Source organism: Wolffia australiana, chromosome 3 (genome assembly GCF_029677425.1).
Source record: "Wolffia australiana isolate 7733 chromosome 3, ASM2967742v1".
Classification (NCBI taxonomy): Eukaryota; Viridiplantae; Streptophyta; class Magnoliopsida; order Alismatales; family Araceae; genus Wolffia; species Wolffia australiana.
In genome coordinates, this window is record NC_135837.1 from 22,118,242 (window position 1) to 22,145,000 (window position 26,759).

Here is a 26,759-nt window from a genome sequence, read left to right on the forward strand (position 1 = left end):
ATTTTCAACTTAAGTTTGAAATTCAATAAATTTTAGAGAAAGCATATATTTTCTCTTAAGTGGATAAAGCCCCGTGTATTTACTAAAACCATCAATAAATACAATGATAAGTCCAAACTTAGGGGTTCTATGTCGTTTTGATTCAGACTCAACCAACAATATTTATGAAAATTTTCTACTTAAGATAGGGCAAGGGGTTGATCCACAGATAGGCAGAAATTTAATTTCAGAAATTTTCTCAATCTAGGAATTATGGAAATGAGTTTAAAAGTGAGAAATATAATTTTTAAATGCTCAAAATAGAGAATTTACCTGCTCCGGCGATCACCGGTAGTGGCGGAGCGGCGGCGGCGGCAGAAATGATGGTGGCGGTGGCGGAGCGACGACAAAGGCAGAGCATTGATGGGGGCTGCGGTGGTGGCGGTGCGGTGGCGGCAGACCGAATGAGCCAGCGGACCTAGTGTGGCCCGTATAGGGCTGGACTTATTGGCCCGTATAGCTGATAAGCCTAAAAATGGTGTGATTAAATGCAATTTTAATTGTGTTGTTATGATTTAAGCTTGTGTAATAAATTTGTAAAATTCCCCTTTTCAGGATATAAAAAGTATAGAATGAGAAAGGGGTCGATCCATAGGGAGGCAACTATCCCTAAAATCTGAACCTATTTTATGTTTGTGAGAGCCAAAAAGGATATGAACTAATGGAATGCCTAATAAAAAAGAGAGATGATGCAAAATGAAAGAATGGGATCAAGAAATTTGAATCTTCTCTTGAAGATTCAAATCACTTGAATGACTGATGAGAATGATTTCAGTGTTTAGGGCTTGATCCTCTTGAAAGGATCAATACCTAAGTGAAGAAATGGATGGAAAGAAATCCTACCCCTGCTTGATATTGATTCTCCTTTGAGGGAGTCAAGATCTTAAAGGGAAATTGGATGTTAATGAGATCCTAGAAATGGTAGATCACCTATCTAATTTGTTTTCTTTTTATTTTAGATTGCACTCTTGAACTAAGGTGATGCTCTCCCCTCAATAACTACTCCTAGAGCATGAATATTTTGCCCATGCTTGGCGTCTTGGCAACAAAAAAGGAGAATAACAAGAGGGGAATAAGAAACTCACCAGATTAACTCAAGAACTGCAGAAAAATTTGACTCCAAAAGCTTGCTGTGTCCGTCCTGGCCAACTAGGGTTAGAGCAAGTTTGAAGTGGGTTTTCCCCCTTTCCCAACATTATTTTACAAATCCCTCCGGTAAATTGAAAGAGAAGGAAACGACAAAAATACCCTCCAAATTTCAGGTTGAACTGACGGTCAGATCTCGAGATATTAAGGTTTCAATTTTCTTGAATCATGGCCATCCAAATTCTTCATTTTCTCTCTCCTCCAGCTGTCGCCAGCTCATCTTGCATTCTACGTGAAGGAAGGAATCTCTCTTCAAATCTGGAGTTAGAAAATGTGAGAAAATATGGAACAAAGTACAGAAAATTTAGGAAACACCATTAGTAATTAAAAATAAGTAGTTTTTGCCTTCTAAAATTAATTTCTTCATGAATCTAAAGTCAGATAAATCTGTAAAAATTCCATAAAATCTTGAAAAATCATAAATTCACACTGAAGGCAATTTCAATCAGTTTAATGCATGGTAACATGCAAATATTTATGATTATACATGATATTTCTACAGTAGTTTGCATGTTATCAATAACCCAATTAAGACAGCACGTTAGGTCATCCCAATTAAATCGGCCAATTGGTTAGCCCAATTAAGGCAACCTCTTCGATCAACCCAACTAAGGCATGAGTAGACAATTTGACTAAGTCCTACACAGTGCGCTTTTTTTGCCCTAAGTGATGGAATTTAAACACGATTTTTTTAAAATTGCAAAGTAAGAATGAATTATGATAGATAACATGCAATTAAGAGCTAATAAAGTGCAAATTTTATCATATCTTTTGGCTTTTAATGTTTAAAAACATTAATTTTTAATGCATGTTATCATGATTTTAGGTTAAAAGAAGCATTTTCTTAAATTTCAAGTCAAACGACACTTTGGACAAATAATTAGGTCAATTTATACATTTTAAATGGTTTTAAAATGATGTTTATACAAATTTAAATGCTTTTAATTGACATATTTCTATAAATAAAATGAAAGTAACAATAAAATTATTTTAGAAGTAATAAAACATTTTTACAATTCATTCTAGTTAATTTTGAATTAAAATTTTTTTTTGGATTGAAACTTGCCCTTATTGGGCCAGTTTAAGCGCTAATCAAATGCCAGATGCGCAGGAAACACTCCAAGAGTGGCGCAAGCCAATCAGAAGGCATGTCCACGCCTTTGGTGCATGACACGCACATACGCAACTAAGTGTCTGTCGCACATCACACAAAGCCTTGTGCAAACCAATCCTGGGAGACATGCTGCGTGTGGCACAGCGAGTTAAGCCCGTGCGAAGCAAGACCTGGCCCAATCAGCAGCACAGAATGCATGCAGACCAGCATGTGTTGTCCGTGCGAAGCATAGGTACGCGATGCTATGCGTATGGCAAATGAAGCACGCGTGCCACCAACTGGACCAATCGCAGCGGCCCGTTTCACCTACGTGTGGAGCAAATAAAAGACGGATGATATCGGAATCAGAAGAACATGTTCTTCCAATCCGGCGCCGATAAAAAGGGAAAAATATAAATTGAGAAGGTACTCTTGATTTTAAGCTCGAGGAAAGAACGTCTAGCTTCCTTTAAGACTCAAGAATCAACTAGGAGTGAATGGGAGCTCAATCTGGGCATTATTTCACAGATCCATCGCTGCATTTCTTTTGTAAATTCAAGTTAAAATTTGTGGGAAAATTGGGTGTTCGTTGCGCAGAATCAGCCCAGGTCGATTCTTTGATCATCCCTGGTACTTCTAGGCTTATTTTAAATGCATTTTACACTTGATTTGGGGTTCAATTTTTGCAATTTCATAATTCGTTTCTGTTAAAAGTCTCGCCTTAAATTCTGATTTTATTTCTTTTTAATTCTCAAATTTCTTTTATTTTCAAATTTTTTAAGCTTTAGTAGTCCTAGTTAAATAGTTTTGATTAGAAATTGACCATTAATCCATTTGTATTTGATCTCAATTACCTGAATTGGCAAATCGTGTTCATGATTTGCCAATATACAGTGGTTCATAATTTCAAAGAAAAAGAAAAAAGAAGTGATGGCGCGACACAGCCCGAGCCCCTAGGATCGTCTTTGGAGACATCGCCATCATCATTGACATCACCGACATCAGCGACGACGGGCACACCCGGATTCAAATATCCCCGGTAACAGGTAAGCTACCATTGTTTCTTTCATTGTTTTCATTCGAACTTTCATCCGCATTTCCTTTTTTTTCTTTCGTCTTTATCTCTCGTCTTTCTGTTCTTTTATCTGGCCCTTCACTTATCCATTGTAGCGAGGGGAAATCTAACCTATGACGATTTTCCCTCAATCCCACTAATGGACCTAGATCACTTCTCCTCCCTCTTCTTTCTTTTTTTTGTTAGCTTGTTAGGGGCCCGTCCATCTTCCCCTATAAAAGGGAAAGGGTGCCCTAACTCTCACCCTTGACATTTTGCATTTTTTCTAATGAAGTCTCATTGAAGGTTGAAGGGTCATGATCCAAGAGGAAAGAAGGGAAGAAGGAAGAAGGGAGAGGAAGGAGAAGAAGGGGAGGAAGGAGTCAGCGCCGCTGAGCCGCCAGCGTCCGTCGTCCGCGCTTGCTCGCATTCGACACCCGCTCATGCATGTGCCTAATCGCCGCTGGGCCGCCAACTGCCACCGTCCGCGCCAGCACGCATCTAAGGCCCGCTTGCACGTGCGCCCGATCGCTGCTGCACCACACCCTCGTTTGATGCGATGACTTGCTCGGTTCGCCGCCGGCTGTCGACTACCACCACCGAGCTGCGGTGCATCGCGCTGGGTCACCCGCACCGCCCCTGCTCGTCAGGCCGTCACGCCCGTACAACACCCGCGACCATAGTGTCGTGACGCCCGCAGCCGGCAACCCTATGGTGCTGTGATGCCCGCAGCCTGCGTCCCTCGGTGCTATGGCGCCCGCTGATTGCCAGCCGATTGCCCGTGACCCACCCAGAGTGCTGCAGCGCCTGCCGCAGGTGCAAGCCGTGCCGTGATGCCTGCCGTCGCATTTCCCCTTGCCTGCGCCGCCATTCCCTGCCCTGCGACCACTGGGCCAACCTCCCGCCACGGCCTCCTACTGCTGCCTGCTCCAATTGCAGAGGCTTTGACTGTCGCTCCCGGCCGCCGCGCACTTGATCAAGCCTCCTATCGCCCACCACGCATCTCATCTTCGCGAGCCGCGTCCACCCCAGCTCGCCGTGTGCGGGCTGGTCGAAAGGATTCTTCCCCCTCCTCCACGCTCCAGCTGTCCTCATCTACAACATTGTTGTGCCAAGCCAAACGCACGAAGCAGAGATCGTCAGTCAGCAGACATTAACGAGGTACATCTACTCTGCCGCCGTCTATTATGTCCTTCAGTTCACTTACGTATTGCCTCCTCCGCGCTCAGGTTAGACGTAGGTGAGAGGGACAGGTTGAGCGAACAACGCAGGAATACAAGAGCGTCTTACCCATTTGGTACAAGTCAGACTTGCCCATCCCGTGAGAGAAAAACCTGGTGTGGTTACCCCGTTTGGTGCCGTAACCTTCCTTGTCTCCTCGAAAGAGGTTCAAAAGGTCTAACCTACCACCCCGGGCAACTCCGTCGATTCCCGAGAGTCGGAGTTCACCGTGAGTTGGGACTTTCATGTAGTACAGTCTGTCGCATCTTGCATCCCATTGTTGTTCTCTACCATTAAAATTTGCTGCCGGACGACGCCATGCCATAGTCCACTACCATCATCTTTCATCGGCACCTAACCATCACATTCCGTGTCGATCGAACGACGTCCTGAAGACATCCTGCATCAAGAAGACTCTGAGTTCAATTCGTTAAAGTAGGATTTATATTATTCAGAATTACTCAGCGTGAAAATCTACAATTGAGTTAAGCTCAATTGGTCCACCATCGTGTCAGCTTAGGTAACCCCGAATCAACAAATCTTAGCCACGATTTGTGAGCTCGGGGCATGTTTACAATTTCAAATTAACAGGGGTAAAATTAAAAAATGTAATTAAACATTACATTCTGATTTTTATTCTGTGAAGAAATTCACTAGACTTTGCAAAAGGGTTGGTAATAAACCAATTAACATTTGCCACCTGCTCCAAATCATGTCTAAGTCAATGAATAACCCAAAAATATAATTCAAGCTGAATTAGGTCTTCGGGTCAAATAAATAAGTAAAAGCTTGATTAATGAGCAACTCTTGATCTAGATTTTAGTGATGCTAACATCCTAAAAATCTAACATCAAATGAACGCTTAAACAATCTAGTTAGCGGATTAGTTAGTAATTCTTATCAAGAATTGTTAACTAATCATAAATATGACTCTTATGGATAATAAAAACTTAAGAAATTAAATATCTGATTAATTGAGATAATATGAATTGAAAGAGTTAGAAGGATAGTTACAGTATACACACCTCTTCTATCACCTGAGTAAAATTTTTTTATATCTGTTAAATCTAGAATGCTAATCCCTAATTCGATAAAAATTGAATTTCCCTATCGCCTCCCTAGGGTTCGACCCCTTAAGCACTAAGGGATAAATGCATTTTATGGATGAGGTTTGGAAAACCCTTAAATAGCAACATATATACACGAAATTTTTGAACTTATCAATGATATAGAAAGAGATTGGAATGGATTTTAAAGAGAAAGAAATGGTTTTAGAAAATGACTGAAATGAAGAGATAGAGAGAGAAAATAAAGAGAGGGCATAGAAGAAGTTTGAGATGGAATCTGAAGGTGCAAATGAAGGAGCTTTTTTTTGAAATTTTGAGGGGATGAACTAGGGAGATAGATTAAGGTCTAGAGAGAGAAAAAGGGAAAATGAATGCTTAGATTGAGAAAGTGATGTTTTTAAGGAGTAAATAGATAGATAATAAAGGGGAAAATGTAAATCTAGGCTCCTAAAACCTAAATGCAAGTCTGGTGAGCCGTCAACGCTTCCTCTCAAGTTTGGATCCTTATATTTGTTGGGTTTGTTGCCTTAGTTTGTTCATGGAAGATACGTTTCCACGGATGCATAAGCGCGTCAATCGATTCATAATCGATCTTTAAAATCAAACGTCGAATATACTTTTGGGGAACTCATTCCACCCTTGACTTTGCCGCTCCGAGATTGTTCTGAAAGCGTTCATACATCTGGCCTCTAGAACTATCCATGCGATCACTCGGCGCTTGGATCTCCACATCTTCTTCAAATCTTCTTGAAAATGTAGAAGATCTTCTCACCATGAAGACACTCTCCTTGGATGAGTAGAGAAAGGGAGGGCTCTGAAATCTGGCTTGCATGGGTTCTTGAAATGAGAGCCCTATCCCTCTTTATGTTTACCTTGAAATTTTTCTTAGAACCCATAAAAGTAAAATACATCCACCAATGCCCTTATGACCTTATGCGTGTGACCCGCTAGGCCCATGTATCGTTTTAGTTAATAACTTTAGTGGCACAATAAAATTATTGACCAACCTTATTAATTAACTATATCAATATATAGATTAATTAAATATATAGATTAAAACTCTAGCCTGTGGGGTGCCAAGCTAAACCTCGTGCTCTTGAAGATACCGAGTAGTGTTAAACTGCTCTCATGGAACCTTTATCATCATCGGTTATCATATACATATAATCCATCATCCGGGGGGGACTCTCAAATGACTTAGGGTATGGTTTATCGTCAAACACTTATCCATCATTCAATTACTACTGATGCATAACGGGGATCATTGGAGAACGTCTTCTCCAATATCCTCACTACCATAGCCAGGGATTTTTCCTCATCGTCTTTCTTGAGTCAATCTCTTCTTATACTGAGGGCAAATAATGTGTTGAACACGCAATCATCTCCATGAGTTTCTTACTACATCTGAGCTATGACTTGTTTGTATCCCATGATTTGAAGCTCGTCAATTGTTGTCAAAATGTAGTCGTCCATTCACGAGATGTCCTTGGTGTCTTAGGCCAGTGGGTCACTTATACAACTATGACATGAATCAACCTGATTGACATTAAGGTATAAACCATTCAGGGATTCATATGACTCAATTCAATGAACTCTTTCTCCAAGGAGCAGCCACTATCTATCCATAATGTCGCCATACTAATAGCCACATGATCAGCTATATTTATCATATAAGTAGGATCAACTAGAGCTATTCTATCCAAATAATTCCATGTCCGTTTCAACTATCCACCAAATAGGAATATTTAGAATACATGTTTAAAGACTAGTGATCACTGTATCATGATCTCATCATAATTCCCTAAGTCAGTGCACGTATTCATGGACTTCACTATAAATATCTCACAGAATAATAATGAACATAAATATTTTATCAAATAATCCTAAATAGGCATGGTAGTGTGATTGGCTTGACGACCACATAATATTGATCAATATTTTGCTAGGATCAGAAACTTTTCAATGCAAACAAGAGACAAGATTAAATGAAAAGTTCAACAAACTTACACCAAGCAGGTTGAACAACCTGGATTCTAAAATATGCCTTGTCTTGTTGGCCAGCCACTGATAATCCCTAATTTTAGTGTTTTAAATAATGATTTTTAGGATTTAATCTAGTTCATCTAAGGGTCGAACCACAAGGAACAGGCTAGTTTAATTATTTAAATTCAATATTTTCTGTTTTATTTTCTTGATTCAATATTTATTTTAAAGTTTAAATAGGTTTAAGATCGGATCAATAACTTAGATTTTAATTAATTATATTTTTTTAGTTTTAATTATTAATTTTCAATTTGAGATTCATTAATCTCAAATTGAAATTTAAAATTTAAAAGTTAGACAGATCTGGACTAAGTCTCAGATGTGTCCATGTTTTGTGGTAGCTATGTGCTACCGCGCGCAGTGCTGTACGGTGGCTGATCGTGGCTGCGCGCGGCTGTGTGCGGTAGCGGTGGCTGATCAGCGCGCTACTGTGCGCGGCTATGTGCAGTAGCAACCAACGGCTGCGTACAATGTGTGCAGCGGCAGTCCGCCACTGCACGCTGCGCGTGGCGTGAACGGAAACAGCCTGTGGCTGCGCACACCTTGTGCGCTGGTTGCGTGCGATGGCACACAACTGTGCACAAGTGTGTGCAGCAGCGGCTACAGCCACGCACAACTTGTGCGCTAGTTGTGTGCGATGGCGCACAACTGCGCACAAATGTGTGCGGCGATGGCTGTGGCTGTGGTTAGTTGTCGTGCACAATTTTGTGCAACAACAACTAACTCAAATACACAGATCTAAGAACAGTTTTAAACAGATCCAATTGGATAAGTTAGAAATCTAAATTTCTAACCCAACTTGATCTGTCTCAAAAGTGATTTTAACAAGAACTGGATTCTAAGAAATCACACTTACCTTGTGTCACGCCCCTTCACGGCTAGGAAGTGATCCTTCTTCTTGGAATCTTCTCAGCTTTGTCTCCTCACTTGGCTCAATTGCTCATCAACAACAGAGGGTCTATAGAACTTTGATTGCAAACAACACTCCACTCTTCCAATAAAAATTCTAGACAACCTCAAACATTGTTCTTGAGAGAGTATTTATAGGATCTCTTCTCTCTAAACTGCTTGGATTATTTGAACGGTCCAGCTTGACTTATGATCACCATTTGACTTGGTTCATTTTTATGCATAACCGCCATTTTGACTTGGTCCAGGCGCCCCTCTTAGTCCATAACTGATCTTTGACTTGGTTCAGGCGCCCCTGCTGATCCATAACTGATCTTTGACTTGGTCCAGGCGCCTTCCTTGATCTATGTGCATTATCTCCAACTAAGTATCTGTACTTATTTAAACAAAGATGAGATCTAATCCACTTGATTTATAGAATCAAGTGGGGTTAGTCAAAAGAAACTTATAATTAGCAATAATACATAAACTCTTTGTCATTTCATGATAATATATATGCGTATATGATGGCTTAGTTTATGATAAAACTATGTTCATCACCACTTGCTAGAGCACATCCAGAATGAGGGGAAATGAACGGGAGAAATATGCTATTTATACACTTTAATAATTACTAAAATACCCCTTTGGGGATTTTCTATTATATTTTCTCTCCATTTTGCATCTTTGTCTCCATTGGTTGAGAGCTCTACCTTGTAATTTCCAACTTGATTATTTTTAAAGTGTTTGAAGATCCAATAGGTAGGTCAGGTCGTGGCCCAAGCCCATCTGATTCTCTTTTAAATGCTTACAGTACCATTTCATCATTTCAGCCCATTTTGATATTCACTAAGCTCCCAAAAATTCTACAATTCCCTAAGAATTGTACTTTCTAATTCCTGTAAATTTCTCCACATTTGGAACAGTAAAATACTCATTAGTAATAAAAATTCTTGACTTCATAGAAGTGAATGAAGTTGGTGAAAAATAACCATAATGTGCAAAAGTTGGAATTTCTAGCTAAGGCATAAATATTTGGTTAATTCAAATAATAACATGATAAATTATAAATTAACAAGACCAAAACATAAAAAATGTATGGGGAAATTTATATGCATTTATTATGTTATCATAAAACATAATAGAGAGGGTCCCCATAGGTCAGAATGAATAATTTCAAGATATTTATTGGAGATATGATTTGTTTGAACAAATGGCAATTTATGAGACTTAGCGATGTTGCAATAATCACATATAGAATTCTATCCAACTGCTAAAGAGGAAGTCTCAATTTATTTATCATAGAAACCAGAACACGAAAGTGAGGACGTCTTGATCTGGAATGCCATGTATTCGAAGACACTTTTCCCCCAATGAAAGTAGCCTTGTCAGGCTTGAGAGATTCCAAGTAGTAGGGCCCATCTTTAACGGTCCCTTTGGTGAGAGTCTGGTAGGTTGTTTTGTCCTTCACAAGACCATAAAAGTCATGAAATTCACAAAAAACTCTATTATATGTAGTAAGTTTATGGATAGCTAGCGTATTATTGGTGATATCTGGTACACGCAAGATATCTTTCAGATAAAATTTTGGTTTGAAGTAGATATTTTTATGTTCCTCTAGATAAAATTTTCAAACCTGTACCATTACCTACTTGAAGCTGATCATTCTGATGATAAGATTCTGTTGTGATAACATATTATGATCTGCAACAATGTGATGTGTTGCTCCACTGTCAGGATAAAATCCTTGATTTTCTGTAGAAGTAGTAATAAATGCTTGAGCATTGGTTTGTTGATTTCGATTCAATGATCTGCTGTGTTTGAAGTTTCTTTGTATTTCTGGACATTCCCTTGCTATGTGTCCAAATTGTGAGCACATTGGCATTTAGGTTGAAATCTTTCATTTCTTCCCCTTCCTTAACCTTGATTTGAGAATTCTAAGGTTGGAAGCTGTGAATTCCTTTGAGTCTGCATATTGTTAGCCATTGGAGTGAAAACATTCATTTGAGTCTGCATATTGTTAGCCATGGGAGGGAAAGTACTTCTTTCCTCCTCTTATTAAAACAACAAAAAAGTTTCATGTGCCTTTAAATTGACAATAATCTCATCAAACTTCATATGATAGAGATTTGCATTGATACTAACTACAAATTGGGAATATGCAGATCCAAGTGATAAGCCTAAAAATTGGTGTAAATATGTTGTTGATTTGACGATTGGACTTATACAATAAAATTTATAAATACCCTTAATCACTAAATATAGAATATAGAGCAAGCAAGGGGTCGAACAACAGGGAGGCAGCAAGCAAGAAGTTATCCAATTTTTAATGAATTCATTCAAGGTAGAATTAATTTTGCAATTAATAAACCTTAATTATACTTAATAATGTTTTTTAATTAATCAAAATCAAGTAAAAAAACTTAATTTTGATTTTAGATATTTCGGTCAAAAAGCTCAAGATATAATTATTTCAATTATAAGATGAGATTAATTAGGATTATTAATTTCCCAATTATTGTAAAATTTTAAGACAATTTTTATGAATTATAAATTGGCAGTTTAATAATCAAGAAAGAGATTTTGAAATTGGAGTTCAAGATGAATGAATTGTCAAATAAAATATTATTTTTAGGTTTTTTATATATTACATTAAATTTCCAAAGAATAAAAATTTAAATCTAGAGAGAGAAACTAGACAAATTAACCTAGGGAGAGAGAGCAGAATCTGGGGAAAAGATGAAATCCGACCCTAAATGAAAAATCTAATATTGTAAAAATGTTCAAAATTGATGTAGAACTAAAGATTAAAAACCAAATCTTGAATCATAATCAAAATGCAGTGCTAATTTCATTCAAACCCACTTCTAGGGCATGTACATTTTGCCCATGCCTTGGCGTTTTAGAATCGTTCAAGAAGAAGGTTCAAATACAAATCAGAAACTTACAAATTTGAGTGCAGAATCAAGAATTGTCGACTTCCAAAGCAACTCTTGTGTCCTTCCTGGCCAAATCCTTGCAGAGAGCTTCAAAAAGTGAATTTTGCCCTTTTTTAGACTCTATTTAAAGATCCAACCATAGGGAATGTAGAGGGGAAAAAGACAAACATGCCCTCAGAATTTCAACCCAATCAGATGTCTGGATCTCAAGATATGAAGGTTTTACTAGCGCTTAATCTGCATTGTTGGATCTTTTGTCTCTCTTCAAAATATTTCAAAAATTGGCATTATTTTTCTCGTTTTCTGCCTTCTCTGATCGCGTTCTGACACGTGGTTGTCCGCGTCCACCACCCGCAATCATTGGAGAACGATCGCTCTTTTTATATGGCTAGGATGATGCCACATCGCCCCTTCTCTTTATTTTTCTAAAAAAAGCAAAAAATGAAAATTAAGCCGCAATGTTTGACATATGCATCGTCAATTGTTGCATGCATTTAATGCACGCGGCGAATGGACGCTGCATGCATATTTAATCACGTGTGTCGGTTTGCGCGTGCATTAAATGCACGCGACTAACCGATTCACGTGCGAAGAATCAAGCACGCGTGTCGGTTGCCATGTGCATTTAATGCACGGAGCTGACCGACGAGGTTATTATTAAAAAAATATGAAAAGGTACCTTTCTCGCCACCCGTGTCACGTTAGCTGTTGAGCAAATCATTCGCTCATTATGGTGTCGTGATTCACGATGCCACAATGAGCTAATCATTGATAAATTCTGGCGCTTCCAACCATTCGCCCGAATTTTTGGGCGAATGACGTGGACGCCACCTATTTAATAGAAAATTCATTTTTTAAATATTAAATAAATTAATAAACATCAATTCTTTTAATTCTTAAGTCATTTCTTGACTAAATAATGATCAGAAAATTATAAAAAAATATGGGAAAATTCCAAAAAAATTAGGAAAGCACTTACCAAACTTTAGCCATGTATTTAAGGCCCTGCAAAAAATATTTCTTCGATGTAATGAGGTTAAATACCATGTAAAAAAATGATAAAAATTAGAAATAATAGTAAAATCAAACTGTAAGTCATTTATCTCCATTTTTATATGACAACATAGAAATATGATCATTAAAACACACAAATATAATGTAAAATTCATCAATTAATCATGTTAATTTGCAAGTTATCATCAAGACCTCTTTAAAAGGTAAAAAAGACAGACGACTCACTAACTAGGTATCCCATCTATTCTAGTGATTCTACTACAGATTTGAAATGATTTATGTATTTATCGGCAGTTAATGTACCTTTCTTCATGTTGTAAATTATCTTTGAAGTTCCACTGATGAAGCGCGCCCAAACGACATTGACAAAATGTCATTAGAGTAGTCTTCGTGGTCATCAGCATCACCGCCGGTCCGTGTCCAGCCCGATCAGCATGCCAAAGCGTCCGTGAAGATGCCTGGGTTTAAATACCCCGGGTAGAGCATGTCCGCGCACGTGTTTGCATTTTAATTATCTGTTTTCGTTTGTATAATTTCAGTTTTGTGTTTATCACGATCAGTGCACCCTATTTGTCCTGACGCCTTCGTGTCACCGTGTTTTCATATCCATTCGTACCGTTTTTATTTCACGTCGTTTTATCTAAGGTTGTCTTTGTTTTGTTGTAAATGGTTGGGGGGATCTCTTATTGGGCCCCCTTTCTGGACTCCTTGCAAGGGCCCATCATGGCCCTATATAAGGCCATGATGGGACCACGTTCTTTTCTAGATCTGGAGGTTTTCTGTGTTGCAGTTACCATTTTCATACAGGTCTCACCCAAGAGAGAAGAAAGGAGAAGAAGGAGAAGCAAGGGAAGAGAAAGAAGAAGAAATATAGAGGATAAACTATGACGCTCAGAAATCTCTTCAGGGTGTCGCTGCCTCACGGATTGAATTTTGCTTCATCGTTGTTTCATGGTACACCTTCCCCCCCTCCCCCCACCCAAAGGATTTCCACTTGTTAAGGATAGAGAAGAAGAATACGAAGACAGCAATGAACAACTCGGCAAGACAAGTCAGCAAGGGGCTTCACGTCAAGAGGATACTATCCGATAGGATTTCTAACAAAGAGTAGAGTAGTAAAAATCGAATATGTATCCTATACTCTGTTAAGAGAAATAGACGGATAGGGTTAAACGTAAGTTTAAACATAGACGGGTAGCATTCAATCTAGAATAGGATAATACATAGACGATCAGGATTTCACTTAGATAGGCCAACTAATCGACGGTTACGGTTACAAACTAACTAACTGATGGAGGACCATCCGGATGACGACAGCCAGACGACGACACCGACATCTGCGGGACGCCCGACGACGACACGCCAGCAGCCCCATCGGACAGCTCGCGCCGACGTCCGCAACCCGGGGTTTAAGTACTCCGGGTAGGTTCGCAAGATTTATGTTTTCTCTCTGTGTCTTTCTTTGTATTTCGAATTATGGGATTGGGCCAATATCGTAGGGCCCATCCTCGTCTCTCTTTATTTTACAGTTTGTATTTTCATTTTGTAAGGAGAGGTCGAACCACGTCTTGCGACGGTTCCACCTCTCCCCACGTCTCCTTGGCACCCCTCCTCCCTATATAAGGGGAGGGCATGCCCAAGGGACTACTTGGAAGTTTTTGAAATTGAAAAGTCTTTTCAGAGATCTTCCCCCTTATCGTAGCGTAGCGTAGGGGGTTTGGCTAGCCCCACCTCTTCGTCGAGATCACTCCGGAGAGTAGAGCCCTCGCAGCATCCGTCGAGATCACTTCGGGCGTCGCGTGTTCAACCGTACCGTCGAGATCACTCCGGTACGTCAAGAATTTCAAGAAGCCGTCGCAATCAAGAATCAAGAGTGTGCCCATTGAGATCACTCTGGGTACCTTCAAGATTCAAGAGAGCGAAGGCGCTGTGCTGCATCGGGATATCTGACGTAGGACGACTATGGGATGGACGATTTAGGGCGGATGACGAGGCTATGGGTAGGAATGGGTTAAGGGATAAAACAATCCACAGAAATCACGGTCGATTCTCGGACTTAAAACCGATGAAATCTGGTGGTGCAGCTCCGACCCTTATCGAGGGCGGGAGTACTGTCTTCCCCCACCGCGACGATGCCTAAGCACCGAAATCAATACCTCGAATTCACGTCGCGAAGAAACACTCGAGAAAAGGAGAGAAGAAGAGGAAATCCAAGTCTAATTCTGGCGTGGAAACTTCCGAGAAAATACTGAGCGGAGAACACGCCGACACCACGGGTTCAGGTATACCTCAGCACCGTGGTGCGTGTAGAGGCTGCAGGTAATTCTGCTCGTGGCGGCGGCGGCGTGATACTGGAACGGGCGCCCGGCGTTGTCCGCCCTGGTGGACGCAGAAGCGGGACGCCGGGTCGGCGCGACGAACACCAGCTGCGCGAGTGCGCGGAGTGCCGCGAGCGCACGCAGCGCGAAGCGCGGAGCGCGCGAGCGCGCGCGCGCGCCGAAGCGCGGCGCGCGAGCGCCGCGCGACAGCGCGCAGCGCCGCGCGCGCGGAGGCGCCGCATGGCGCGTGGCGTCGCGGCGCGTGTGACCGCGGCTGGCGCGCGGTGATGACGACGGCGGGCGGCAGCGCGGCGGCGGCGGCGGCGGTGATGACGACGACGACGGCGGCGACGGGAAGGTTAGGGCAAGATGAGGGTAGGGCAATCCTCCAAGAAGAGTTAGAAAGAAAACTCAATTCTTGAATTATGATTGCCTAATGAGTTCTTGAAACAAATGACCTTATATAGGCCTTGGAGGAAAGAGAAAATAACTAGAAAATAAGACGCAAGGGAAAACGTGCATCACGTCACGCCAAAGGGCAGTTGTGGATCTGCCTTTGGCGTCGTGTCATGACGCCGCGTGGAGACGCGGCGCGGTGGTGACGTGGCGGACGGTTGTGGCGTGTTGACTTCTTCGTTGACTCCTGTTGACCGAGGTGGGTTGACTTCTGTTGACTTCATCTTTGGATCCGTAACGTCTGTGTTGACCCCGACTGCCTGCGGTGACGTGTCCCAGGCTGATGCATTGGCGTCCTCGCCATCAATATCTCTCTCCAGCGAGGAGGAACACCCGCGACCTCGTCAAGAATCCACCCCGCCCGGTTCTTGACCTCGCCCCTCCACCTTCATCTCTCTCATCCTACCATTACGACCACCTTCTCCATCGTGCTTGATCATTCCTCAACCCAGTCCTTGGTTACCTTCCACCCACTCCTCGCTTTCTTGAACCCAACCCCCTTCTTGTTCACAACCATCGATCCCCTCCTTCCTCTCCTACACCGCCACCGCCCTTGACCCCTGCCACCCCCTAGTTCCGACCTTCTTGATTCCCCACCCATTGCTCCGCCATCTTCTTGACCTTCTCCAACCTCACCCCGTCCACGATCTTTCCCGAACCCCGCCAAACCCCTACGCAGCCTCGCCAACATCCCGCGCAGTCCGCGCCGGCCGCCGCCCGCGGTCTTGCCGCACGACCGCCCGCGATCTTGCCGCACGGCCGCCCGCGATCTTGCCGCACGGCCGCCCGCGATCTTGCCGCACGGCCGCCCGCCCCGCTCGCGGAACAGCCGTCCTCGCGCCACCGCACCGTCGTCCTCGCGCCACCGCACGGTCGTCCTCGCGCCACCGCGCTCGCGGAGCCACTGCCCCAACGCGTGCGGCCGCCCTGATCTCCACCGGTTCCACCCGCGGCTCCCCTTGAACCCGCGGCCGCAACCCTCCTACCCGCGCCACGGGGCCGCTGACCCACGGGTTCCGCTATCCGGTGGACTGGTCGCGCACCCGGCTCCTTGCTCGGCGCCGGCACCAGCCTGAGCCCTCGTCAAGTTACTCGCCGAAGAGCGGCACCGTGACGTGACCACGCCCTGACACGAATTCTCACGTCCCCGCATCGTCTCCTGTCGGCCTCCCGGGCGAGTCGGATATCACTTCGCTTCCACTGGTTTTTCGGCCTGTCAACTCATCGCTCGCCCCCGATACGCCACGGACTCAGCGATCCTAAGGTCAAATCCTCGTCTCCTCTCCGTCTTAAAACCAGTATTATTACTTCTTGCAGTGCCGTCTCCCGCTATCGCGTCCCCTGCCCCGGCGCCACGAAAGAATCGCCAGAAATAGGATTAACCACCATCGACGAGAATAGGAGCTTTCTTGAGGTAAACGGACTGTCTTCTGACCGCTTAAATTCCGAACTTGACAGGGCCGTTGGATGCCCCTCTCGTCTAGACGTCTAGTAGATTCCGAGGGTCATTGGGAGTTTGATCTACGGATCGTTCTTCCAGGGTGATCGTCCCAATCCACGCTGTTATCTGTTGATGTCTTGTATCGCTCGTCCATACGCGCATTATTTTTGAACATCATTTCACCACATAGCATCATCTTCTCCTGTGACGCGAAACGCGCCGCTCGATCCCGGCCGTCGTCGTTTCGCATCACTAACCATTACAACCATTATAACGGACATGATTTAAACGATAAAAACAAAATAAACAAACTTATAACTACTATATGGTAATATAAATAACAACCAATGTCGATGAATGTATTTTTGTGGATTTTCAATGATCTAAAGACCACTTCAACTATCTCTCGTTCTCTCTCTCTCTCTCTCTCTCTCCCACTTCCCTTTCTTCTTCTTTCTCTGTTCTTATATCTTGTTCTTGAGGAGCTTCTTGAGAATCTATGGATTCTTACATGGTATCAGAGTGTGAGACGATCTGACCGAGGAAGGGGCCTTATCTTCGCCGTCGAATCCAAAAAAGGGCCTTGCCTTCGACCGACTGCTTTGGAGACTGTTTCACCATAATCCAGAAGGGGGCTTTGTCTTCGCCGTCAAGTTTGTAGACCAACTCTGCAGTCAACTTGGCCCTCAACTCTGCAAGATCATTTTCCTGTTGAAATTTTCTGCTCTCCTCAACGACTGCAACGAAGAAGCATGAGCGTCGTCCCACAGCCGCCGTTGACGACAAAACCTGCATTGTCAATCCTCAATTGACATGGCTGAAGAGAGAATCGTCACAGATCCCACTTCTGGCACCGCCATAGCCCCTGTGACGTTGAATTTTTCAGGGGCTGTTCCAATTGTTGTTCCACCAAGCAATGCAACTTCCATCAAACTCGGAGCTGATAACTATCAAATGTGGTGGAACATCATTCTTCCATTGATAAACGGGTATGGTTTAAATCAATTTATCAACGGTTTACCACCTCCATGTTCTATTTCAGATCAGAATGGGAATATGATAGAAAATCCTGAATTTGCAAATTGGTGGAGAATCGATCAGCAAGTTTTAGGGTTCTTGCAATCGACCATTTCAGAAACAATGCTACCACATGCGATTAAATTGAAGTCTGCAAAGGAAGTGTGGGATAAGCTGGAAGACATTTTTGCTGGCAGAAATCAATCAAGAATTGTGGAATTGAATCGAAAATTCTACAATATTGAAAAAGGAACGATGACAATCGAGGAATACATTCATCATTTCAGAAGTCTTGTTGAAGCTCTTGAAGTAGCTGGATATCCTGTAAGTGAGCCTAACAAGATCTATACCTTTTTGAACGGATTACCTACAGAATATGCTCATTTTGTGGTTATGATCAATGCTAATCTGGATAGAATGGGTTTAGAACAAATTAGTACAAATTTGGTTGCCCATGATGCATATCTTACACATCATCACAAGGGAAATTCAAATGGATTCCCTTTGATGAAAAATGCTTCTCAAAAACAGAATGGCCAGAACGGATCATTAAATTCTAAAAGGAATAGTTATCAGAAAGATTTTCATCAAAATAGAGGGCAGTACAGAGGACGAGGAAGAAATCAAAGATTTCAGCCCAGGTGTCAAATTTGTTCACAATATGGACATAGAGCCAGAGATTGCCAAGATCTTGTTCAATTTTCAAATAGCAGAGTGCAAATTTCTCAAGGAGGAAATGCAAATAAAAGGCCACAAGTTTATTCAGCAGAAAATAGTGGTTGGTACCTCGACAGCGGGGCAGCACATCATGTCACTGCCAATCAAAATGTCATGTTAACATCTCAAACATACCAAGGAAATGATCATATTCAAATAGGTAATGGAGCAGGTTTGAATATTTTAGCAGTTGGTTCTTCAAAAAATAACTACATGCGATAAAATTTTGTTTTTGAAAAATATTCTTCATGTACCTGAAATTACTAAAAATCTTTTGTCTATGCATAGGTTAATCACTGACAATAATGTTTTTGTTGAATTTCACTCTTCTTATTGTCTTGTGAAGGACAAAACAACCAATCAAATTCTCCTTCGAGGAACAACTAGGAATGGGCTATACTACCTGGAGAACCCGTCATCATTTTGTGCCAACTTGGGGGAAAAGACTACTTTTAAAAATTGGCACTCTAGATTAGGACATCCACATTTTAAAGTGTTGAAAACCATTGTCCAAAAATATGGACTTCCTTTCTTTCATTGCAAACAAAAACTTTTATGTGACTCTTGTAATGTTTCCAAATCCCACAAATTGCCTTTTCTTTCAACTAACAATTCTTCTAACCATGTCTTAGAAATTATACATTCAGATATATGGGGACCAGCACCGATCACTACTCACTCATGTTATTCATACTATGTTATTTTTGTAGATGATTTTAGTAAATATTCTTGGCTTTTTCCACTTAAAAGGACAGTGACTTGTTTAATACGTTTATACAATTTCAAAATCAAGTTGAAAGACAATTCTCAACTAAAATAAAATACTTACAATCTGACTGGGGTGGTGAATACCAAGCTCTTCACCACCATTTAAAAGCAGTAGGCATTGTTCATAGGGTATCGTGTCCTCATACCCCTGAACAAAATGGCACTGCTGAAAGGAAGCATAGACATATAGTTGAAACGGCACTTACTCTGCTTACTCATGCTAAAATGCCAAAAAGATTTTGGGATGAAGCAGTAGTGACCACAGTTTTTCTTATTAATCATTTAGTTACTTCAGTGTTGAACTATAAATCTCCATATGAAATTGGTTTCAAAAATAAACCTGATTATTCTATACTCAAAACTTTTGGATGTCTCTATTATCCTTTTCTGAAGCCATATGCGCAGAATAAGTTAGATTCCAAATCAGAAAGGTGTGTCTTCTTGGGCTATAGCTCTCTTCATCTCGGATACAGATGCTTGTCACTCCATACAGGTAAATTTTTTATTTCTAGACATGTTGTCTTCTTTGAAGAATTTTTTCCTTTGGATATGTATCATGATGTACTGGATAATAAAGGGATACTTGGATCATTTCATGATCCAAATCCAAGAGATAAAAGTAACCCGAATCATGATTGGAAAAATAATGCTAAAGTAGACTCGATTGATTTTTTTGTAGAAAACAATAACAAAAATATTTTACATGATCCTTCATTAGAGCTAATAAATAGCGATAATAATATTAACGAAGAACAACATCTTAATAATTCTATTAAGATACTGACTTGTGATCCAAATCATCCTTCTGATTTGGAAAAATCTATGTCTAGTACACTAGATTATACTCCTGAACAAGGAGATATCTTAAAGACTAAAAGTCTTTTAGATATCTATAAACAGGATAATAATAAAAATAATATTGTTTCACAAAATACTAAACGACTAGTATTTTCTGTAATAAAACATCCTATTCCAGAATGCTTATCTGTTGTTGTTGCAAGTAATGAGCCAACCAATTTTAATTCAGCCTCCAAAAGTAGTAGATGGATGGATGCCATGACTAATGAGATACATGCATTAATGAAAAATAATACATGGGATGTCATTCATTGAAATTCAAATATTCATGTTATAGGTTGTAAGTGGGTCTACAGAATTAAATACAATTCAAATGGAGATATAGAAAAATACAAAGCTAGATTGGTAGCCAAGGGGTTTAACCAGCAAGAAGGCTTTGACTACAGTGAAACCTTCAGTCCTGCGGTTAAACATACGACTATTCGGTTATTGCTATCAATAGCTGTAAGTCACAATTGGAAAATTCATCAGCTAGACTTTTCCAACACATTTTTACATGGCGATTTAAACGAAACAGTATACATGGAACAACCTCCAGGCTTTAAAAATCCTGATTTCCCTAATCATGTATGTAAACTAAAGAAATCGATATATGGGCTTAAAGAATCACCCAGAGCATGGTTTACCAAATTAGCTATATTTCTTAACAATAATAGTTTCGTTGGATCTAAAACTGATACATCTCTTTTCTTTAAACGTCTTGCAAGTCATATGATTTTTGTCCTTATATATGTTGATGATGTTCTTGTAATATCACCTCATTCATCAGATATTGTGCATTTAATTTCTCAATTACAATCAGTTTTTGCTATAAAAGATCTCGGACCTGCACATTACTTTCTTAGAATAGAATTCCTTAAGCTGGACAATGGTTATTTACTTTCTCAGTCAAAATACATTTTACATATTTTACAACAATCTAATATGGAACATCTTAAGGAGGCTAAAACTCCATCTAGTCTTGCAAAGTTATCTCTAACTGAAGAAAGTGCTACTGATCATTCGTTGTATAGAAGATTAGTAGGATCCTTACAATATTTGACTGATACTAGGCCGGACATTTCATTTGCAGTAAGTAGAGCTAGTCAGAAAATGCATCAACCAACGAGTGAAGACTAGAAATTTTTAAAGAATTTATTAAAATATTTAAAAGGAACGATTTTACATGGCCCAATGTTTCATAAAAATTCGGATTTGACAATTAACGTCTTCAGTGATGCAGAATGGGCTGGAGATCAATTAGATTGATGGTCAACAGGTGCATTCCTAGTTTATGTAAGGAAAAACCTAATTTCATGGAGCTCTAAAAAGCAGCCAACCGTAGCAAGATCAAGTACGGAGGCTGAGTATAAAGCGTTGGCAAATGCAGCAGCAGAAGTACTGTGGATTCAATCACTTCTTAAAGAAATTTACATCAATACAACAGCAGCTCCTATTCTTTGGTGTGATAATATAGGAGCTACTTATCTTGCTGCTAATCCTGTTTTCCATGCCCGGACAAAGCACGTGGAAATCGATTTTCATTTCGTTCGCGAGCAAGTTGCTGCGAAATCTTTACAAATCAGATTCGTTCCCAGCGACGGACAGGTAGCTGATGCACTCACAAAAGCTCTCCCTCATGCACGTTTTTCTATTCTCAGGGACAAGCTCAACGTCGTTCCTCCGCCGTTTCGCTTGAGGGGGGGTGTTAAGGATAGAGAAGAAGAATACGAAGACAGCAGTGAACAACTCGGCAAGACAAGTCAGCAAGGGGCTTCACGTCAAGAGGATACTATCCGATAGGATTTCTAACAAAGAGTAGAGTAGTAAAAATCGAATATGTATCCTATACTCTGTTAAGAGAAATAGACGGATAGGGTTAAATGTAAGTTTAAACATAGACGGGTAGCATTCAATCTAGAATAGGATAATACATAGACGGTTAGGATTTCACTTAGATAGGCCAACTAATCGACGGTTACGATTACAAACTAACTAACCATTACAACCATTATAACGGACATGATTTAAACGATCAAAACAAAATAAACAAACTTATAACTACTATATGGTAATATAAATAACAACCAATGTCGATGAATGTATTTTTGTGGATTTTCAATGATTTAAAGACCACTTCAACTATCTCTCGTTCTCTCTCTCTCTCTCTCTCCCACTTCCCTTTCTTCTTCTTTCTCCGTTCTTATTTCTTGTTCTTGAGGAGCTTCTTGAGAATCTACGGATTCTTACACCACTTGCATTGAATCGAGGAGTGGCTGCAATTGGTGTGGATCTACAGATTAGACGATTTCATTCGGCTCGCCCGATCACACGGCAATGGACACGCACGACTCACGGTGAGACAATATTGATTGCATTACAGTGTATCTAAGCACCAGACCAGCATTTCTTTTCTCTGCGCAACGACGAACTGCCCGACATCGATTGCACATCGTCCGAAAGTTGATTTGGCATTTCCGCTCTGGCCGCTCAGTCAACACCTGCGCGGTCGTTCTGCCTCTACGGATCGACATTTGGGCTGTTTAATTTCACACCGTTTTTGCTGAGCAGAAGAACGTGGAACAACGTTGGTTGCCCTGGACTCTATCTTGCTGAGCGGAAATCCGTTGGTCAAACCTGCCGCTGCGGGTCTACTGTGACGCCCCATTGGACCTCACGAATTGTTTTTGTAGTCCTGGGATGTAACCCTGTCGACGTGGCCCCCCCTGCTACATCAAGCTATCGGGGTCCATTTGATGCGTTGCTAGATATCCCTGAGTTGTCCTCCGACGACTATCCACTTCTGCCCAGCTGGTATCCGCCACCGCCTGCAATATGATTTGTGACTCGTGGTCAACATTGGGTGATACCCTCCATCTCGCCACTCCTTAGCCATTCACTAGTGCTCTGGTTCGTACCCTGACGTTGCGCTGCCCGGCACCGCCTCCAATGCCTATTACCACGCTCCAATCGCCTGGCCATCAATTAGTGATCGTTGCCAACGGCCCCAAGCTGTAAGTTCTCCACTCGACTTCATCTTTGTCTCTGCTGTCTTACACCGCTCCTGCGCAAAGAGGAGGCCAGTCGAATTTTCTACGTGCACTTCCCAACAGCACATACTCCTTCAGCGTCCTACCTGTGCCGATTCCAACATTAACCAAGACGCAGACGACGAACGGCACATCTGACGAGGTATGCCTTTCCCTTGCTCGTCTGTTAAATTACGTTTTCCAATATACTTTCGGCTGTACTCCACTGCGCTCAGGCTAGAGATTAGGTGAGAGGAATTATCGAGAAAACTACGATTTGAGCATCCTCCTAGGTACAGGTCGAGCCCGTCTGTTACATGCGAGCCCCTACGGAATGGTTCTGTTCGGCGCCGTAGTCGTTGTTGTTGCTCCGACCAGGGTCAGAAGGTCACTGTCATCGTCATCGGCCGCCCACGCCGGAGCTCGGAACTAGACGAATTCCAACTTGTCGGCCCTGCACATACACTCTACCTAGGTCATTTGCATCCACGTATTTATTTTCACTTGGTGAATTTACCCGTCGGACGACGCCATCGATGACATTTGACATCATCCACCAATCTTACTTGATTCCATCTAATGAATATATTTTCAAGCTTTTCCAAAGCTTCTTTTGATGATCTTGCTTTGCTGATTTAGGGTAGGGCAGACTTCGAAATAGTTTGATGTAGAAATCCCAAAACCTTTTGATCCGTCCTCCACCATTTCTTGAACTCAGGAATTTCGTTCACATTGCCATGAGAATCTGCAATCGAAATTGGAGGTGAAACACCTTCGATGAACTTTATTAAATCATACATATTCAATACTGGGAGCATGGTGCTTTTCCACGGCTGGTAATTGTCACCGTTCAATTTTGGGTTGATAATCATTCCTGTTGGAATCACAACCGGGACTTATCCTCCAGTCGTTGGGCTGACTTCTTTGGTAGACCTTTTAGGACAGCGGATGAAAAACTTGCTCGTGCCATCTCGGTCTCCATCGCTAGCTCTGATACCACGAGTGCGCTCGTCCTCGCTCAAGAACAAGAAGAGAGAAGAAGAGAATGAAGGAAGAAAAGAGAGAGAGATGACACAGCTGTAAGACTAAGATCGTTTGTATTGCATGAAAAACATGAACAATGTTGGTTCGTATTTACAGTATATAATTTTAGTTGTATATTGTAACAATATTCTATTATAATCGTAACCGTTATAACAAGTTATAGCGACTATAATGAAATGATTGGTAGCTGTTAGATCGTATCTACGCGTAACCTATTCTATGTTTAATCCTATATTTAATCCTATTATCTATTCTCATGAGGAGTATAAGGGTACGTGTCAATATTTTACTAGCTACTCTTTATTCAAGTTCCTATTCGTCCATGCCACTCCTTGTGGCGAGTTTGCTGACTCCTCTTCAATATCTTTGCTAGACCTCAACTAAGTACCAGATTGGACGTATGTTTCTCTCATCGAACGAAGAGTTCAACTCTTCTCTTATTACAGTAATCACGTAAAGTTGAATCACAAACCCTTTATTACAGTACTACAGTATCACAGTATCACACTTCTGTCGACTTAAAACGAAAGCAAGCTTCAGACAACCAACTTTAATTTCCCACTCTTTATGCGGCTTCTTGTGGTGCCCTTAATTGACCTTCCTGCAGTTGATCCGGATCTCTCCATTGGCTCCGGTCAGCGGGCTGATGGTGCTCATCTTGACCATTGCAGCAGCAAAATCATGCGCGAAGATGGCGTAGTTTTTGCTGTACCTGCGGACCAGCGGGTCCTCAGATCCGCCATTGAAGAGCTCCTGGTCAGAGTGGAGCAGTCCGCGCTGCGTCAAGAGATTTTTATAGTACTTGTTGTCGAATCGATTCGGAGTATGGAGATCGAGCGGGGCAAGGTTATTATCGCCGCCTGAGGCAGCGCAATTTGCGCGGCGGGTGCTGGCGAAGGCAGCGTTAATGTTTGTCTCATTGTAGATGCGGTTGCGGAATGTGGTGCAGCGGGCGAAACCTATCGTGTGGGCGCCGCTTAGTGCAGTCATGTCATTGGCGCTTAGGCCTTTGGCCGCGAAGGCCGAGATTAAGGCGGAGAGATTGGACAAGGGAGATGGGATTTGGCTGTTCGCGCCCCTCAGGCTCGCCGTTCTCGCGTCTCGCCGCCCGAGGCCCACTGGCCATGATGGACCCCCCACCTGTGATGAAACGCGAGAAATGATGATGGTGGTGATGATGAGAACGATAATGATAATGACGGTGGTGGTGATGATGAGAGCAATAATGATAATGATGGTGATGATGAGAACGATAATGATAACATGATGTGGTGATGATGAGAGCGATAATGATGATGATGGCGATGATGAGAACGATAATGGGAATGATGATGTGGTGATGATGAGAGCGATAATGATAATGATGGTGATGATGAGAACAATAATGATAATGATGATGGTGGTGATGATGAGAGCGATAATGATAATGATGGTGATGATGAGAACGATAATGATAATGATGATGGTGGTGATGTTCAGAACGATAATGATAATGATGATGGTGGTGATGATGAGAACGATAATGATAATGATGATGGTGAGGATGATGATGGCGACGACTACTTTGATGATGACAATGCTGATGGTGGTAATGAGGGGCATGATGATGATAATGACGATAATGACGATGATGACAACAATTAGGATGACATTGAGGATGACAAAGCCGTTATTGATGATGATGATGTTCGTTGGATGGAACTGACCAAGACAGTTCCGTCGCGGGCTGCGAGAGCAAGGATATCGGCGCAGGAGACGGTCCTGGGGCAAGCAGCTTCTACTTGGCTTTTGATATTGTCGATGACTGAGAAGCCACGAACGGAGTTGGCGTTCGGCAGTGCATTTTTCTCACCTGCAAACGTCGGTGTATCGTCGAGGAGTAGCGAGCCATCGCAGCCCTGATGCATTTTCCCTTATCAGTCCAGGAACACGGAAGAAATAACAAAAAAGAGAGAAAGTATAAGTTCTCAGACGTTGACGAAGCAGTCGTGGAAGAGGAGACGGAGAATAGACGCTGCGATCCTCGTCTCCTTCTGGACGGCCTCTGCCATGGCGTTCTTGACAATCTTTTCCAAGCTTGGGCAACTTCTCCAGTAGAAGCGGGGGGAGAGCTGTGCCTGAGCGGAGCAGACAAGTAGGATAACTTGGAAAGAGAACGCGAAGAGCTTGACGCGAATGCCCATTCTGTTCTGCTGTATGTGATGCGTGTCTTGCATGGCAACTCCTGTCTACTAATACAAGTGATCTGAAGCGCGTTAGGTGGGCACAGTTTTCAAGGTTCCGGGAACGCAGAACGGCTGGAGGATGCGGGAATCTCTCAAATTGCTCCGCCGGAAGAAGAAAGATGAGAACTTTACACGGCAGACAGCTGGAACGCAGGATAACCACCAGAAAGTCAACGATATAGAAGCATTTTTTCCCTCATGCGGAAGTGTTCTCTTCCCTTGGGGCTCTTACTCTATCAGCAATGAGATACTACAAATAGTGGCCGTCACCGTGGATAGCACAGACGTTTGGGAAGTCGAAGCCGTGTTCTTGCTCGTTCCGTGTGTCACTCTCTTTGCTGTGTATTAATGGGATAGTTGTATTACTCTCGTGTTGGTTCTTGGAATCACTCTGACCATTTTT

At 42.0% G+C, this 26,759-nt stretch overlaps 1 protein-coding gene across 1 annotated transcript; it reads right to left on the reverse strand.

Moving 5' to 3' along the window:
- Positions 1 to 24,583: 24,583 nt before the first annotated feature.
- LOC144701316 (peroxidase P7-like) lies at positions 24,584 to 26,430 on the reverse strand. Its single transcript, XM_078573108.1, has 3 exons — positions 26,105 to 26,430; positions 25,838 to 26,029; positions 24,584 to 25,271 (listed from the first exon to the last, which is right to left on the reverse strand). The coding sequence occupies exons 1-3, from the start codon at positions 26,345 to 26,347 to the stop codon at positions 24,720 to 24,722; spliced, it is 987 nt and encodes a 328-aa protein (XP_078429234.1). The 5' UTR covers positions 26,348 to 26,430; the 3' UTR covers positions 24,584 to 24,719.
- Between the last annotated feature and the right edge of the window lie 329 nt (positions 26,431 to 26,759).

Excerpts from the sequence above, each read along its gene's own strand:
- LOC144701316 (XM_078573108.1), bottom strand. The coding sequence starts at position 26,347 with ATGCAAGACACGCATCACATACAGCAGAACAGAATGGGCATTCGCGTC. Across the intron at positions 26,030-26,104 it reads TCCACGACTGCTTCGTCAAC|GGCTGCGATGGCTCGCTACT; the intron begins GTCTGAGAACTT and ends AAAATGCATCAG. Across the intron at positions 25,272-25,837 it reads CCCGCGACGGAACTGTCTTG|GTGGGGGGTCCATCATGGCC; the intron begins GTCAGTTCCATC and ends GTTTCATCACAG.